This window comes from Bos javanicus, chromosome 1 (assembly GCF_032452875.1).
Source record: "Bos javanicus breed banteng chromosome 1, ARS-OSU_banteng_1.0, whole genome shotgun sequence".
Lineage (NCBI taxonomy): Eukaryota > Metazoa > Chordata > Mammalia > Artiodactyla > Bovidae > Bos > Bos javanicus.
Window position 1 is genome coordinate 146,268,775 of NC_083868.1, and position 17,650 is coordinate 146,286,424.

The 17,650-nt window shown below is 47.2% G+C and overlaps 1 protein-coding gene across 1 annotated transcript in view; it reads right to left on the reverse strand.

The window, feature by feature from the left end:
• The window catches only part of LOC133252991 (aryl hydrocarbon receptor-like), a 49,998-nt gene that overhangs the window by 24,922 nt on the left and 7,426 nt on the right, over positions 1–17,650 (reverse strand). The window contains 6 exon segments of the mRNA XM_061426093.1: positions 5,292–5,333; positions 6,831–6,857; positions 10,942–10,963; positions 13,926–13,933; positions 15,281–15,300; positions 15,426–15,613. Of these exon segments, the coding sequence (XP_061282077.1) occupies positions 5,292–5,333; positions 6,831–6,857; positions 10,942–10,963; positions 13,926–13,933; positions 15,281–15,300; positions 15,426–15,613 (307 nt within the window).

Here is a 17,650-nt window from a genome sequence, read left to right on the forward strand (position 1 = left end):
TCAGGTAGAAAAATGGCGCTCAATGGTCGCTTTTTTTCTCTCTTACAGATGGGAGCTAACAATTCCAGCCTCACTCCTTTGAACTGTATCCTGAAAAACTGGGATAGATTTGATCCCCAGGGCTTAAAGAAGACACACCTGGTCTTCCTATGTGATACTGCATGGCCACGGTATCCGTTGGAGGACGGCGAACGGTGGCCAGTTGGAGGGTCTCTTAAGTATAATACTGTTCTACAATTAGACTGGTTCTGTAAGGAACAAGGGAAATGGGTAGAAGTAGCATATGTGTTGCCCTTTTTCTCTCTGCGAAATATGCCAGACTTATGTCCTAAGGGTATAGATTTGGGCGTGAAACCTTCAGCTCCCTCCTGTCCTCTTACTTTGCGCCCATACCTGGGACTCCAAACTGGGATTCAAACTGCCCACATGGAGGTCCAAACAACTGCTGTCTCAGTACAACCTCAGACTACTCTGGTTTTGGTAGAAACTCAGACCATCGAAGTAAGAGATGAGATGGAGGACAGGAGACAAAGAGAAGAGGAAAAACAGGTTTCTCCAATCTATCCCTGGGATCATATGCACAGAGCAGCCAGAGAGACTGAGGAACAGCCACACAAGCTGTTGCCTCTTTATGAAACACCCACTGGGAGAAATAATCAGTCTGTGAGAGTTAATAAGCCTTTCTCTTATCAAGAAATACAAAGAATCAAGGAGGATCTGGGAGACTATTTAGAGGACCCAGAAAAATATATTAGAGCTTTTAAAGGTGTTACTTTGCTTTATGATCTCACTTGGAAGGATGTGATGTATATCTTGGGACAAACGCTGACTCCCGAGTCAGACTCGAGTTTTGGGAAAAGCGGTTGCTTATGGAGATGAATGGCTTGGTAATGAATCAGTAGGGAAGAGGGAGAATGAGATAGCGGCCCTCCCCACTGGGAATCAGGCGGTCCCAACTATAGAACCAGACTGGGATTACAACACAGCTAAAGGAAGATGGGATCAGAGTCATTTTGTTAGATATATTCTTGAAGGACTTAGGCAGGTGCGTTCTAAGCCTTTAAACTATGGCAAATTGGCAGACATAGAACAAGAGGAGAAGGAAGCTCCTGGTAAATTCCTACATAGACTGAGAGAAGGCCTTCGCAGATTCACTGAGATTGATCCCAAAGTGAAGAGGGAAAAGTGATCTTAAAGGATAGATTTCTCACTCAGTCGGCTCCAGATATCCGCCGTAAGCTATTAAAATGGGCGTATGGACCAAATCAGTCTTTAGCTACTCTGTTACAACTGGCTCAGACAGTCTATTATGGTAGGGAATATGAGGAAAAGAAAGAAAGGCAAAAAAAGACAAAGGAAAAGGCGGAAGCTTTCGCCATGGCTATGAAAAACGTTCTTAAACAGCCTGAGAAAAATGCCCAGAGGGGCCCAGGTGAAAAGGGATGGGCTTGCTATTACTGTGGAAAGGAGGAGCACCTCAAACGTGATTGCCCTCAGGCATCTAAGTCGCCCCCGGCTCCATGTCAGGTCTGCAAAGGACCACACTGGAAGAGAGACTGCCCCCAGAGGCATAGGTCTCCGGGGTCGGACTCTCAAGACAATCAGGACTGAAGGTGCCGGGGGGTCCCCACACAAGCTCCCATCCTAATACACCTGAAGAACCCCGGGTATTAATAATTGTGGGGGGCCAATCCATCAATTTCCTTTTAGATACTGGGGCAACTTATTCTGTGCTTACTGAAGCCCCTGGCCCACTTTCTTCCCAATCCGCTTCCATAATGGGACTGTTTGGACGAGCCAAAAGGTATTATTTCAGTTATTCTTTATCTTGCAACTGGGATTCTGTGCTGTTTTCACACGAGTTTCTGATTGTGCCAGAATCTCCCTCACCCCTTTTGGGGAGGGATATACTGAGCAAGGTCCATGCCTCTGTTTTCATGAATATGGAGCCTTCCCTTTTTCTCCCTTTAGTTGAACAAAATGTAAATCCTAGAGTATGGGCTGATGGAAAATCTGTGGATCGAGCACAAAATGCTATTCCTGTAGTTGTTAAGCTCAAAGACCCACACGTATTTCCACATAAGAAGCAGTATCCACTGAAACCTGAAGTTAAGGAAGGGTTAAAACTCATCATTGAAAATTTAAAGGAGCAGGGACTATTAATTCCCTGTAGCAGTCCTTGCAACATTCCTATTTTGGGTATAAAGAAATTGAATGGTAAATGGAGACTAGTTCAAGATTTATGAATAATAAATAAGGCTGTAGTTCCTTTACACCCTCTGGTGCGTAATCCTTATACTCTATTGTCTGAAATTCCTGAATGGGCCAAATATTTCTCAGTAATTGATTTAAAGGATGCCTTCTATTCAGTGCCTTTGGTGGAAAAAAGTCAATTTCTGTTTGCCTTTGAAGACCCTACGCAGCCAGCTTCTCAGTTAACCTGGACAGTTTTGCCCCAGGGATTTCATGACAGTCCTCACTTTTTCGGACAAAGTTTGTCATGGGATCTACAAAACTTTAATAGCTCTGAAGCAGTGGTGTTACAATATGTAAATGATATTTTGCTCTGTGCTGAGACAGAGAAAGCTTGTTTGCGAGCCTCAGAAGATTTCTTAAACTTTCTGGCAGGCTGTGGTTACAAGGCATCAAGAGAAAAGGCTCAGCTTTGTTGACAGTCGGTTAGATATCTGGGCCTAATCATATCAGAAGGAACTAGGGCCACAGGCCCTGAGAGAATTAAACCTGTACTAAATCATCCCCTACCTATGACTTTAAGACAATTGAGAGGATTTTTGGGAATTACAGGTTACTGTCGCATTTGGATTCTGGGTTATGGGGAACTTGCCCGGCCTTTATATATAAACTTATAGCTGAAACTCAGCAGGTCCAAACCGACAAACAGAAACTCAAAAGGCTTTTAAGGTTCTTCAGACTGCTCTCCTGCAAGCTCCAGCTCTGAGCTTGTCCACAGGGTCAGAATTTAATTTGTTTGTCACTGAAAGAAAAGGTGTGGCATTGGGAGTTTTGACACAACCCCAAGGGCCTCACCAGCAACCTATTGCTTATCTAAGCAGAGAATTAGATGTAGTTTCACGTGGGTGGCCGCACTGCCTAAGAGTAATTGGGGCAGCGGCTTTATTAGCACCTGAAGCTTTAAAAATAATTAATGGACGAAACCTTACTGTACTGACTTCTCATGATATGAGTGGAATCTTAAATTCTAAGGTTAATATTTGGATGACAGACAGTAGGCTTCTTAAGTATCAGTCATTGTTGTTAGAAGGACCAGTAACTAAGCTTAAAGTTTGTGGAAATTTAAATCCTGCCACTTTCCTTCCTGAGAAGGAAAATGAAACACCTGACCACGATTGTTCTCAATTCCTAACTTTAAACTATGCAGCTCGGGAGGATCTAAAGGATACCCCATTAGACAATCCTGACATGGAAATATTTACAGATGGCAGTTCTTTTGTTCGGGATGGAAAGCGTAAAGCAGGTTACGCCATGGTGACTGCTGAACAGGTTTTGGAGGCAAAATCTCTCCCCCAGGGAACGAGTGCTCAGTTAGTGGAGCTTGTGGCTCTGACCCGAGCTCTAGAGTTAAGCAAAGGGGCAGCGGATGGGCCTGATAATCTATGTGAGTCTACTTCTGCTGACTCCAAATATCCTGAGTCTGCCGTTGGATCCTCAAGACAATGTCTTCCTGTCCTGGGCTCACTCCTATGCTGCATTCCACAATCGGTCTAACTGCTGGGTCTGCGGAGCACTCCCCTCTTCATCAGTGGAAGGCTTCCCGTGGTGGACATCCCCACTTCAAGGAAAAGACTTTCTCCAAGTCTATGAATACCTTTGACAACAATCACATGTGACGCCTCTTCTTCATCTGATGACATCTACCAACCCTAAAATGGACTGGTGCAACACTTTGCACTTTAACTATGGACATAATGTGACTTTTAATTTCAATTTTAACTTGTTTTAGTGACTATGTTGCCTGCAACTGTAATTGTATAACTGGATTTGTATCTAGCCGCTTGAAAGCTTTTAAATTACAAATGATTGCTCAAACTCCTGCTACTGTTGCAACTTCCTCCAGCTACTATTTGGGGTCCCTGGATCAGATATCCTCAATATGAGGATTAGGAGAATATGTTGCCTCACCAATTTAGGGACAACGCCCCTTGTCAGCTCGGAAGCAGTTATGGAATGAGAATGACGCCCCTTTTCCCTAGGCAACATAATTCTCCTAAAAGAAAAGTGGGGAATGAAAGAGTCATTTCCTAGGCAGGTTGATAGGGAGTCTAGGGGTCCCCAAGGAGAGAGGGTTCTGGAATTCTCAACGAGGAAGAAAGGACAAACTTTTTTTCTTTCTCCACATTCCTTAGGATTATATAACAATAATGTATCCTGCCTAAGGACAGTCTTTGGATTAAACCTTCTGGCTAATTCTGTTATCTTAAAATGTAAATTATGGGAGTAGGTCTGGTGAGGTCTTTACAACCTCCAGACAGTCTTTGGAATATATAACTTCATTGTTAACAATAGCAAGTGGGTACTCTTTCTGCCCCCTTCTGATGCCTATGTCAGAAGCTTTCTCTATCTCCTTTATACTTTAATAAAACTTTATTACACAAAAGCTCTGAGCGATCAAGCCTCGTCTCTGGCCCTGGATTGAATTCTTCTCTGGGGGCCAAGAATCCCGGTGTATTCGCGTGATTCAACAACAACCTTTCACTCTTCAGTGGAGAGAATAACCGACTTTTAAGACTTTAAGATAGAGTGACTGTGCTGAGGGAGAAGGCAATGGCAACCCACTCCAGTACTCTTGCCTGGACTGTGCTGAGACTGAATCCTCAGCAGATAAATAAGCCAACACCATATAAATAAGGATGCAGTGATCTTTTCTTCCCTGAAGAAGAGGCCCAGCTGCTTCTGTGGCCAGTTGCCCAGGGCCCTGCATGTTCTCCATGCTCAGGCCCTAAAAAGCTCAGATGGAGAACCCCTCTTGGGGGGAGGCACCCACACTTGACTAGCAAGTGGCCACCAGGGCCTGGCATCCATGGTTCCCAGCTCTTCCTGCCCCTGTGTGACTCCCACCCACATGCAGTATGAGTATAGAACTGTCCAAAACGGAAAACTAGATATAGAACACTCAAACAGGATTTTGACACAATAATTAAAGACACTTCAACAAGAGCTGAAACAAAGAGTTTTTTGGAAAACTCTGGAGCTTGATTCTGTTACGATTCATAACCACTGATAGAAAGTACAGATGTCAATTCATACAATACCTGAAGAAGCAAGTCTCCTTCAGAAAACAATTCTCCATGGGCCTGTGCAAAAGGGTGCTCTCTTCTGGGGTTCATGGATGGGTCAGCAGAGCAGTCCACACTGCCGTCCTTTAGGGTGGCTGAGAAAGAGAACAGGTGTTATGAAGATGTTCTGTCCACCTGGGGCAGACAGGAGAACCCAGGTGACCCTGGTTCTCAGCTCAGAATGGCAGATGCGGCTCTGTCCCCTGGCACCTTGCGCTCTTCCCCAAAGGCTCCAGCGAGAGTGGCCATGTAATTAAAACCTGCCCCTCCACCTGGGAATAGGGCATCATTTCCCTCTTTGTCTGAACAGTTCTTACTGAAAGCTTCTCTGCAGGCAAAGCATTCATTCAATTCCAAATGCTGCCTCCTCTGAGGAAGACTCGCCATTTCTCCTGATGAAAGTTACTTGCTCCTCCGTCTCCTAGTAGTACACAGGGGTCATGTGCTGTTTCTGCCTGACCCATCAGACCAGGCTAGAGCAACCCATACAGCCTGTGATAGGAAGCTGCCTTTGTTTCATCACCTCCACCCATCTTGGTCTGAAACACCAGCTCTCACTGGACCAAGACACCAGCCTCCTCACTGATCTCCCTACTTCTACCTTTGTCCCAGGCAATCAGGCTTCTGAGCGGCAGCTGATGTAGCATCTCTTGCACTTGCACAGCACATGATGCCACTTCCCTGCTCAGAAGCATCCAAAAGCTTCACATCACAAGACAAAATCATAATCCTGACCATGATGTATCAGTTTGATTTTGAGTAATTGGAGTTAGCAAGGAAACAGCTTCCCTGTAGTCTCAGAGGTTGTAGTCAGGACCGTGCACAGCTGTGTTCCATGACGTTTCCTGGGACCGGCTCCTTGGAGCTTGCCCTCTGCCCTTCTGGGCCCCAGCCTTTTCACTGTTTTCAGAACAGTCCATGCCCCTGTGCCAGGAGCCCTTCAGGTACTGCCCTCTGCCAGAGGGCTCCTCCTTCACGTGCCGTATGGGCTCAGCTGTCCTCAAGTGGCCTCCCGCTCCACAGTGTTGATCAGTAGCACCTGCCACTCTGCCCTGGCCCCCTCAGCAGCCCCGCTGAACCTGCACCTGATGTCTTATTGTGCATCTGTCTCTGGATTCACAGTCTGCTTCCTCCACTCCTAACCTCCGTGCTGACAGGTCTTTGCTCCCCGTGAGCCCCAGCACCTGCAGAAGAGCCCAGAGTGTGATGTGCCTTCACGTGCTCTGCAGGGTGAGGTGGGCAGACAGATGTCACATGCTGGGCCTTTATCCTGGCATTGCCAAGGGCTGAGATCATTGTCGTGTTTGTGCACAAGGAAAGCAACAGGACTTGGGTTCGGGGATCACAGGCAAGGGAAGAAGCAGGTTCCCTGGACAGGCCTCAGGGGCTGGGGGTCACTTCTCTGTCCTTGTCCTCTATTCCACAAATCTAAGGTGAGTGTCCTCCAACCATAAATTCCAAACCCCATTTCCCTGTATCTGTAAAACAAAAAGAACATGGCCCCACGAGGTACACAGGTATATCCATTCTATACAAACCACCCTGAGTTCTAGCAGTGAGCCAGAAAAATGAGCCAAGGTTTTTTTCATTTCACATTTCTTGGTGTTCTCTTTAAGTAAGACTGACTGTATGAGTCCCAGAGATATTTAGCTGGGTAAACACAAGATTTATTACTAATGCAGATAAGGAGGTAATTTCAAAATTTATTTGACAATGAATGACTCTTCAGTGCAAACTTTGGAAACTCCTCCCCTTAGAATCATCAGTAATATTGGTGACTGTATTTTTTTATCTCAAAGATGAAGTCTGAAAACAAAAAAGCCTTATCTAAAAAACCCTATCGGACCAGCACATGCATAAGTAGTGGAACAGTGTCTGACATTAGAAACACAGGTTGGCACTTGCCTCATAAACAAGTCGTCCTTTAGTTTACACAGAAAACAGCATCACGTGTGAACTTCTAAAGTCTTCGGGAACGTGGCAAAGACGCACTAGCAAGCTCGTTAAAAGTCCTCAGGAAGAGGGCTTTCCTTTTGTCACATGGACTTGGCCACAGTACACCAACACAACAGATTCTGGACATCAGAGCAACACGGACTGATACAAACTCAGTCCATGATCTGTATAGAATGGAGCTGTGTGCCTCATGGGGCTGTGTTCTCTTTGTTTTTACATATACAGGGAAATGGGGTTTGGAATTTATGGTTGGAAGGTACTCACCTTGGATTTGTGGAACAGAGGACAAGCACAGAGAAAAGGTGACCCCAAACTCTGGGGTCTGTCCAGGGCAGCTGCTCCTTCCCTTGCCTGTGACCCTCGAACCCAAGTCCTATTAGAGGCAGGACGAATGGCTGCCGTGTTCCCCAGACTCTGAAGACGGTTTTTGCAATCAAGGGATTTAAGGCTCAAAATGCCCCCTAGTCCAGGTATCACTGTATTATGTTACATACGTTAGTATTATTCCTCAGGGACACGAGCTTCCTGAAGGAGGGAAACCTGGCCCCCGTAGATAAGCCCCCTCCCCACCCTTCTTTCTCCTCTGTTGCTCTCATTAAGCTTCTTCCAGCCAAAGAGTCAACACATTCCTCTTTATCTACAAACTTAATGTCTTGACAAATGTATTTTTTTCCTTCCTCAAACCTCCTGAAGGAAAAGCACCTGCAGTTGGGTAAGACAAACTACTATTAAGATGTCTGGCTTTCGTTGACCAGCTATTTCACTCAAGCCCCCAGATGTTTTCCTTCCATTCCTCTCAAATGTTTACCAAAGACGGGCTGTGTTTAAGGCTGCGTGAAGAACACGGGAATGGTGAGAGAGGCACTTTTGGGCTCGGAGGTGGTGGGTAGAAAGCACCACCTGAAGTGCTGTGGCCTGAGGTGCTCCATCCAGCGGGAGGGACCCCCAGCTCCAGGATGTCTTCCTGGAAGAAACAGCACGTGGAACAGCCCTTGAAGGATGGGCAAGATGCCGACAGCCAGTGCTTTCTGCCAGAGCTCACCCCAGGATGTCCCCAAAGGCACAGCTTGCGTGCACCTCCCCGCCGTGCACTCAGGGTCCCGTTCCTCGTCACGGAGCCCAGAACCTTCCTCCTGTCCCAGTCTCTGAGGCCATACACATCCTGAAGCGGGTGAAAGGCTGCTCCCATTTCCATGCTTTTGTCTCCAGGTGAGTCCCACCCCAGCCCAAGGTCTCACCAGTCCTTCCCAAGGAGACCCAGGCTGTTGCCTGCAAACATTGCAGGAAGCGAGAGATGAATACAAATCCGAACTGTAGGAAGGGGCCTTGAAGACATGTCCCTCTGGTGAACTGCACTTAGCACCTTTCAGATTTCAGGAAATATGGGGAAAAGCAAGATGAAAATCCAAAAGCCACAGAGAGATCTTATGATTCAGTGTTTTGGTAGCATTTTCTTTTCAGTATAAAATAAGAGGTGGTGACGGGCTGTTAACACTGGTGCAGAAATCATCCTTCACTGGGGTGGCTCAGCCCAACCCAAAGCCCCCAAACCCCTGTGCTCTGGCTGAGGATTCGGGGTGGTGGCTCATGTCACTCAAAGAGGGAACTGCTGGAGAGCAGTGACGGCAGGGACTGAAAAAGAGCGGGAAACTCGGTCCGGAGGGGTCAGCTGAGCAGCTGCATATCACACGCTCTGCTTCAGGATGTTCAGAAAAAAGGAAAGTGTGTCCTGGTCAAGAAACAATGGAAGCGTGGAGGGGCTTGAGGAGAGAATGTCACAGGCAACCGGAGGCGGAGTAGACACACCATGGAGGAGATGCCAGGGTCTTGGGTCACAGGAACACACAAGATTCCAGCCTCTCAGAACACACACCGATCTCACGAGTACCCTAGCAGAGCAGAAGCCCTCAGTGATGCTCCAAGCCTCTTTTCTACTTTCAAGGAATGGATCACCATCTCTATGTCTGTAGTGAACACCTCTTCAGAAATATTTGATAAGAAAAAAGATCCAAAGATTAAAAATGAATAAACATGTTTAATGATCTCATAGGCACAGCTCTTCTTCAAGGAAAGCATCTTACAGCCACAAAAATACCTGTTAAGTGATACGGCTCTGATTCTTGGAAAGAAATCCAAAGGCTGCTGAAGCTGCCTGTGCTTGTCCAGACCAGCATCAGAGATGGAGCAGTCTTGAGAAACAGCTGAGTCTGGCTTGAAATTAGAAGAAAGTCATTTGTTTGAAGAGATCTGTGTGTCATTTTATTATTTAGCAACTCAATAACAAACAAACAGCCTTCTTTGTCATCACAGAGTCCAGTGGAGACCAGGGGTATCCCTACCTGTGAGCTCTGGGCCAGGACCCCTGCAGCATCCCCGGGTCAGATGTTGCTGGTTGTCTGGGAGGATAAAGGTGTGGGAGGGAGGAATTCTGCAGAAGGAATTCCATGCTCCAGCAGCCTTGCACCAAGGAGTCCTGAGAAATAGGACTTTCTTCTCTTCAAAGTGAGACATCTGGGCAGGCTTCAGGCTGGCAGGGGTCCAGAGTGCCCACACCCTCTGATTCTACACACACCCCTTCTCAGGCTCCTTAGCCTCCTGCCATGCTGAGGGGTAATGTGCTTGTCCGCCAGGCAGGGCAGCCCCAGCAGGCCATCCCCCAGGTCCCCAGAGGCATGAGCAGTGGGCTCCTGTCCAGCCATGTGCTTTTCCCATCTCTCCGGCAGAACCTCCTCACCTGCTTTCTCTACAGGACAGTGAGCCCCAGAGAGTCCAAGGCCCAGGTGATGCCCACCCAGTCTCCTCCAGCTCAAGTTCACGGTGTCATACTACTTCCTTCTGTGGCAGAAGAGGCTCTGCCCAGTGCGGAGCTGGCTGGGCCCTAGCTCTGTCTCTGGCTGCTCTGCCACCTTGGTGTATTCTTGACCTCTCTGAGGTCATCTTTCCTCATCTGACTGGAATATGGTGACAGGGTACCACAGTCAGATACCTGCACAGAAGGCCTGGCTCAGAGAGGATGCTCAGAAATGACACTTCTGTCTCACGGATGCTGAGTCACAGAGAAAGAGTGAGAAACCAGAGTGGTGAGCATGTATCAGGTAACAAGGGTTAACCTTTAGTAGTGACATTGTTGGCACATGGCCCTTCTGGAGGTGGGGACACAGGGAAATGCCCCCTGAAGCAGGTGGACACATCTACTCCATTTACTGACCATCCAGTGGCTGGACAGAGAAATGGCATGAGGGCAGGAGGTACTGAGGGTGGGAGAGAAAGATCACGGTTGACACAACATGGTCAGAATAAATCACAATATTCCCAGAGCCACACAGATCTTGAGTCAAAGCCCATTAGGTCAACTTCAGACTTTAGGTCAGCGACTGCATTAGAGAGGTTGGAAGAAGAAATGTGCCAGTGGGGGAGCTCTCCTTGTGCTGGGAGGGGTGCCACAGGAACGCAAAGAGACTCTGCTCACATCCCTTGCTCCTGGGAAGCTCTGCACTCTGCCAGCTTCTGGAGCCTTGGGGCAGGGTCGTGGGAGGGGAGTAGGGAGTAAGTGGAGGGAAATCCCCCAACCACGTCCAAGCAGATGGTTGCTCTGCAGTCCTGGTCTGCAGAGCCTCTCCTGGCATCTCCAGAGTCCCTGGGGGGATGAGTGCCTGTCTAATTGCAGGACTAGATGTCCAGGCCCATCTTAGCTTTTATTGTTGCCACTTCTCAAGTGACCAGTGAAAGGCCGGGTATGGACCCTCACTGCTCAAGGTGTGGTCTGGGGCTGGGCCCTGAGAGCCTGTCTGAGATACAGGTACAAAGCCAACCTCCCACACTCCCATGGTGACTGCAATCTGTCCCACGGGCAAGTGCATGTCACAGTCTGGGGCGCCGTGTGCACTTGGCCGGCTCCCCTGCTCTGCTGCCTGCCTTCCCACCTCCGGGGGTTTGCACGCTCCTCACTGCCCACCTGGTGGACAGTCTTGGCAGGAGGGACCACCTTTGGGGTCCCCTCCTCTCTGCTCCCAGTGAACAAGTCTCCTCATTGCTGGTCCCAGTCTGGGACTGAGTTGACATCTGCCCAGAGCGGTTGGAGTTGTGGTTTCTGCTACTGGCAGCCCAGAGTGTCCTGACTGAAATGCACCTGCTGATCATTGTTGTTCAGCTGTTAAGTCATGCCTGATTCTTTGCAACAGCCTAGACTGCAGCACACCAGGCTCCCTGTCCTTTACTATTGCCCAGAGTCAGCTCAAACTCAGATCCATTGAGTCAGTGATGCCATCCAACTATCTTGTGTTCTGCTGCCCTCTTCTCCTCTTGCCCTCAATTTTTTCCCCAGCATCAGGGTCTTTTTGAATGAGTCAGCTCTTCACATCAGGTGGCCAAAGTATTGGAGCTTCAGCTTCAGCATCAGGCCTTCCAATCTATATTCAGAGTTGACTTCCTTTAGGACTGTTGGTTTGATCTCCTTGCTGTCCAAGGGACTCTCAAGAGTCTTATCCAGCACCACAATTCAAAAGCATCTATTCTTTGGTGCTCAGCTTTCTTTATAGTCTAACTCTCACATCCATACATGACCACTGGAAAAACCATAGCTTTGACCAGACAGACCTTTGTCGGCAAAGTGATGTCTCTGCTTTTTAATACACTGTCTAGGTTTGTCAAAGTTTTCCTTCCAAGGAGTAAGCGTCTTTTAAATTCATGGTTGCAATCACCATCCGTAGTGATTTTGGAAAACAAAATCTGTCACTGTTTCCACTTTTTCCTCTTCTATTTTCCATGAAGTGATGGTACTGGATGCCATGATCTTAGTTGTTTGAATGTTGAGTTTTAAGCCAGCTTTTTCACTCTCCTCTTTCACCTTCATCAAGAAGCTCTTTAGTTCCTCTTTGCTTTCTGCCATTAGAGTGCTATCATTTGCATACCTGAGGTTGCTGATATTTTCCCCAGCAATCTTGATTCCAGCTTGTGCTTCATCCAGCCTGGCATTTAGCATGATGTACTCTGCATCTAAGTTAAATAAACAGGGTGACAATATACAGCCTTGACGAACTCCTTTCCCAATTTGGAACCAGTCCGTTGTTCCATGTCCGGTTCTAACTATTGCTTCTTGACCTGCCTACAAGTTTTTCAAGATGCAGGTAAGGTGGTCTGGTATTTCTATCTTTAAAGAATTTTCCACAGTTTGTTGAGATCCACACAGTCAAAGGCTTTAGCATAGTCAGTGAGGCAGAAGTAGATATTTTTCTGGAATTCTCTTGCTTTCTCTATAATCTGATGAATATTGGCAATTTGATTCCTGGTTCTTCTGCATCTTCTAAACCCAGCTTGTGTATCTGGAAGTTCTTGGTTCACATACTGCTGAAGCCTGACTTGGAGAATTTTGAGCATTACTTTGCTAGCATCTGAAATGAGTGCAATTGTATGGTAGTTTGAACATTCCTTGACTCTGCCCTTCCTTGGAACTGAAATGAAAACTGACCTTTTCCAGTCCTGTGGCCACTGCTGAGTTTTCCAAATTTGCTGATATATTGAGTGAAACACTTTCATAGTATCATCTTTTAGGATTTGAAACAGCTCAGCTGGAATTCCATCACCTCCACTAGCTTTGTTTGTAGTGATGCTTCCTAATGCCCACTTGACTTCACACTCCAGGATGTCTGGCTCTAGGTGAGTGACCGCTCCACTGTGGTTACCCTGGTCATTAGGACCTTTTTTTTTTTTTTTTTGTATAGTTCTTCTGTGTACTCCTGCCACCTCTTCTTAATTTCTTTTGCCCCTGTTAGGTCCTTACTTTTACTGCCCTGTATCGTGCCCATCCTTACATGAAATATTCCCTTGATATCTCCAATTTTCTTGACGAGATCTCTAGTCTTTCCCATTCTGTTGTTTTCCCCTCTCGCTATGACAAGGCCATGATCCATGAAGAGGCTCTCTTTGTTTCCTAGACAGTAAATGATGAAGGCAAACTAGCCTCTGCCCTTTCAGGCATCTTGGGAGGAACACAAGGACAGTCCCAGAATCTTCTTGACTGGATGGCCAGAGCCATCAAGGATGTCACAAAAGGCCAGGAAGCAGGGGAAGAGGAGAAGAGGAGGAAGGAGGGGACCCAGTGGGGAGGAGAGGAGGGCCAGGGACTCTGGGGGTGCTGGGGTAAGGCAGGGGATGAAGATGGGAGGTCACAGCCATGAGTGGTCTGGAGGTGGGGGACAGGAGAAAGGCCAGGCAAGGCCTTGAAGGGCAGCCTTTTACATTATCCAGAATGGGAAAGATGGTCCTAGCCCCCAGTCTCAGACCATGGCAGGAGGCTGCTAGGCCATTAGAGTGGCAGCCAAGTGGACTGCATGGCCGGGATGGGCCAGGACCCAGTGGACAGCGACATGTCCTCGGAGGAGCCCCGGTAGGTGTGGATCCTGGGCTCAGCCCTCCCGCCCTCTTGAGGGTCCAGCAGGAGTGAGCACTGTTTTCCCAAGCTGGCTCCTGAGGTGACACATGTCTCTCCCAGATGCTCCACTCCTGCCTGGATGGGAAATGGCTGTCCCCTCACCATTCGGATGAGGGACCCAGAGGAAGAATGTGCAGTTAGTGGGAGAGCCAGGACTTGGACACAGAGCTCTGAGCAGACCAGATTTGGTCTGGGGTAAGGACCACGGTGTCTCACGTGAAAACATGTGACCCTGTGAAGAAAGCAGCTCTCCAGGGCAGATCAAGGACACACAGGCACATTTTCCTTCAGGATGACTCGTGGGGAGGTCAGACCCAGGGCAGAGGTTGGGTCTGCCGCTGTTGGCAGCCTGCCAGCACAGCTGAGTGGGTGAGGACAATCTCCCATGCTCCTTGGCGCCCCCTGGGGATGTCTGGAGGTGGACAGGCCCTGGCACTACAGCCTGGGGATGGAGAGAGGTGAGCAGAAGGCAAGACATTCAGGGCCTTCATGTTCTGAGAGGGCTGGGCCCTCTGCCTCCCTCCCTACAAAGAATTCCAGCCCTTTTGGAATTCACGTGACATGAAATGAGCCAACTTAAACTAGCAGTTCAGTGGCATTTAGCACATTGAAAACACTGTGCAGCCACCACCCCTATCTAGTTCCCAAACACTGTCAGCACCAAAGTGAGACCCGGTACCTCCTTAGGAGCGCCTGCAGCCCTGCCCCAGCCCGTGGCCACCACCTCAAAGGTGTGTGACCATGCTGTGGACATTCCACAGCATTATTGTACAGCACTAAACACTTACTCCCTGGAGGAGGAAATGGCAACCCACTCCAGTATTCTTGCCTGGAGAATCCCATGGACTGGGGAGCCTGGCAGGCTATAGTCCATGGGGTTGCAAAGAGTCAGACACAACTTAGCAACTATACAGAAACAGTTACCACTGCATTTGGGGTAAAGTTTCCTAATTCTCAGTGAATTATCAGAGTCAACTAGATCTAATCAATTTTTGAATTTCTCTTTTGAGCAGTTGTAACAATTTATAACACAACATCCTGTCCAAGACTCTTCTGTTCATTCTCCCAGAACTTGGCTCTCAGAGTTGGAAGGGCACACTCTCTCCTCCAGAGCACACGGGAACAACAAACTCGTCTGTGCTCACCCACGTCACCCAATCCCTGGAACACAAGTTTCATTTGCAGGAAGGGGTTAAGACCACCTCGTCGTTCAGCAACAGCACACAGAAGTGAATGGGCAGTGGGTCCAGGAGCAGGACACTGTGCCCACCACATGATAGAGAAGTTTAGAAGAGGAAGTTTCCCAGAAGACAAGAAAAAAAATATCCTGCTTTCAGAAGAATGAGCCCTTCTTTCTGAGCCAAAGTTCTGCAAGGTGGTGGAACACTTGGATTCTCACAAGAAATGACAAAGCAAAGGAAGGAAAGAAGACGGGTGTACACTCAGGCTGCTGTGCAGAAGACAGCTAGGCAGGGACCCTGCGTGCCTCTTCTGTGGGCAGCTTGAGAGATGACGTGGAGCCTGGGATTCGCACGTCAGGTTGGGCACTGACACATCTGTGTTCTGGTTCACCCATCACACCTGTGTTGGGCATGGTACCTCCCACCTCTGCCTGAGATTCAAAAGCAATGACGTAGCTTTTGCCTGTACAGAAAGCTAACCCCAAGCGCTGGTGTCCATGGCCTCCACTCACGTCTTGTCTTGGAATCACAGCTGCCACCTACCTGTGAAGTAGCTCTTCACCTTCAGGTAGCCCACGATCAGCCTGAGGACGGAGAGCTTGTCAAGTCGGGCTCGCACATCTTCGGGGAAGGGCAGCAAGCTGCTGAGTTTGCCCAGCTCTTGATTGAGGCGGTCCCGGTGTCGTTTAGAAGGGTTGGACTTAGCACCCTCTGGAGGTTGTGGCCTAGGACTTGCAGAAAGAGAAAAGTGGTCATCGTCCCATCCTCCTCTGCAATTTATTTAAAAAACAAGCAAACAATTTTTATTGGAGTGTAGTTGATTGACAATGTTGTGTTAGTTTCAAATGTACAGCAAAATGAATCAGTTACAAATGTATATATATCCACTCTTTTTTAGATTCTATTAGGTCATTAGAGTGTTGAGTAGAGTTTCTTGTGTATAAAGTTATCTTCTTTATGTACAGTTGTATGTATATCTCCCAGTTTATCCCTTCCCTTTGCAATTTCACTTCTGCATTACTCACGAGACTCCTGGAATTCTAAAATCCCTGGAGTTTCTGAGGCAGGAGCCCTGTCTCTAGTTTTAGCTTCTGTTGGTCTATAAAGCCCTGTTGCAGCTCTGCCCACTGCCCTCCTGGCTGCGGACCTTGGTCACAGACGGGGCTGTCTCACATGGTACATGCAGGTTAGACCTGGTGGCCCTCAGAGCACCAGGCCTGATGCTTTGATTATTTGTCCCTCCTCATTTCCCATGGCCTGACACATTTGCATTCATATTAAGTTAGGAAATCTCTATATTGCAATCAACACAGAGAAGATGGAAATTATACCTTATTAATAATTGAGCCACATGCACAACCATATAGTCTGTATCTGTATCTATCAATCTGTAGACTTTCTTTGCACACACACACACACGCCCCAGATCAAAATATAATCAAATTGCTGAAAACCAGTGATGGAGAGAAAGCTCTAAAAGCAGCCAGTGGAAAAAGATTACACACAGATGAATAAAGAGAATGGATGCGGGCTTATCACCAGAAAGCATGTGCTCCAGAAGGCAACACCCTGGGAGCAGGAGACAACCCAGAATCCCAATCTGGAGAAGGTCCTTCAAGAGAGAGAGCAAAGTAAAGACATTCTCAGACAAACAAAACTGTAAAGAATGTATCTACAGAATATCTGAGCTATAATAAGTACTAAAGAATAGCTTAAGCTGGAGGAAAATGTTACTAGACAAAAATGTGGATCTACGTGAAAGAATGAACAATGTTGTTGCTGATAAAAATGAGGTTAAGAACTAGGCAAATTTCATTTGAAAGATACTTGACTGCTCAAAGAAAAATTAGTAGTGTTGCCTGTGGGGTAGAAGTGAAACGTATCAAAACAACAGCGCAAAGACTGGGACAGGAAACATCAGGTTACTGAGGGAGGTATGTACAACACCCATGGAGGTATTTAGTAATAAGATTTACATTTCAACCTTATGGCAACCGCTGAAAAATAAAGTACAGCTGATAAGGCACAAAAAGACATGAAGTGCTAACGGTATTAACTCCGGAGGAAGAAAGGAAAGAGGACAATTACCAAAGCATGGCGGACAGAGATGGCTTTACCACATTGAATCTTAACCTTTCTACCAGCCTTGTATCCGGTTGATTTGCTACCATGACTGTATATTTACGTTTAGCAAAAGGATTTTTCCTTTTGTAACTTTCATATTTCTTGTTGCGTCCTTTGCTATTCTGCTTGGAGAAGCCCCTTTCACATTTCTTACAAAACTGGTTTGATGGTGCAGAGCTCTTAGTTTCTGCTAGTCTGTAAACTTTTGATCTCTCCATCCAATCCGAATGAGAGCCTTGCCACATAGAGTATTGAATATAGGTCTTTCCCTTTCATGATTTTAGCTATATTGTGCCACTCCCTTCTGGTCTGCAGGGTTTCTGCTGAAAAAGTCAACTAATAACCTCATGACAGTTCCTTGTATGTTACTTGTTGCTTTTCCCTGCTGCTTTTAATAGTCCCTATATTTAACTTTTGCCTTTTTAAATACAGGATATCTTGGCATGGTCTTGTTTGGGTTGATCTTGTTTGGGACTCTCTGAGCCTCCTGAACTTGAATATTTCTCTCTTTTTGCAGGTTAGGGAAGTTTTCAGCTATTATGCTTTTACCTGTGTTCTCTGCCCCTTACTCTCTCTTTTCTCCTTTCAGGACCCCTATAATGTGAACGTTAGTACCCTTGATGTTGTTCCAGAAGTCTCTTAAA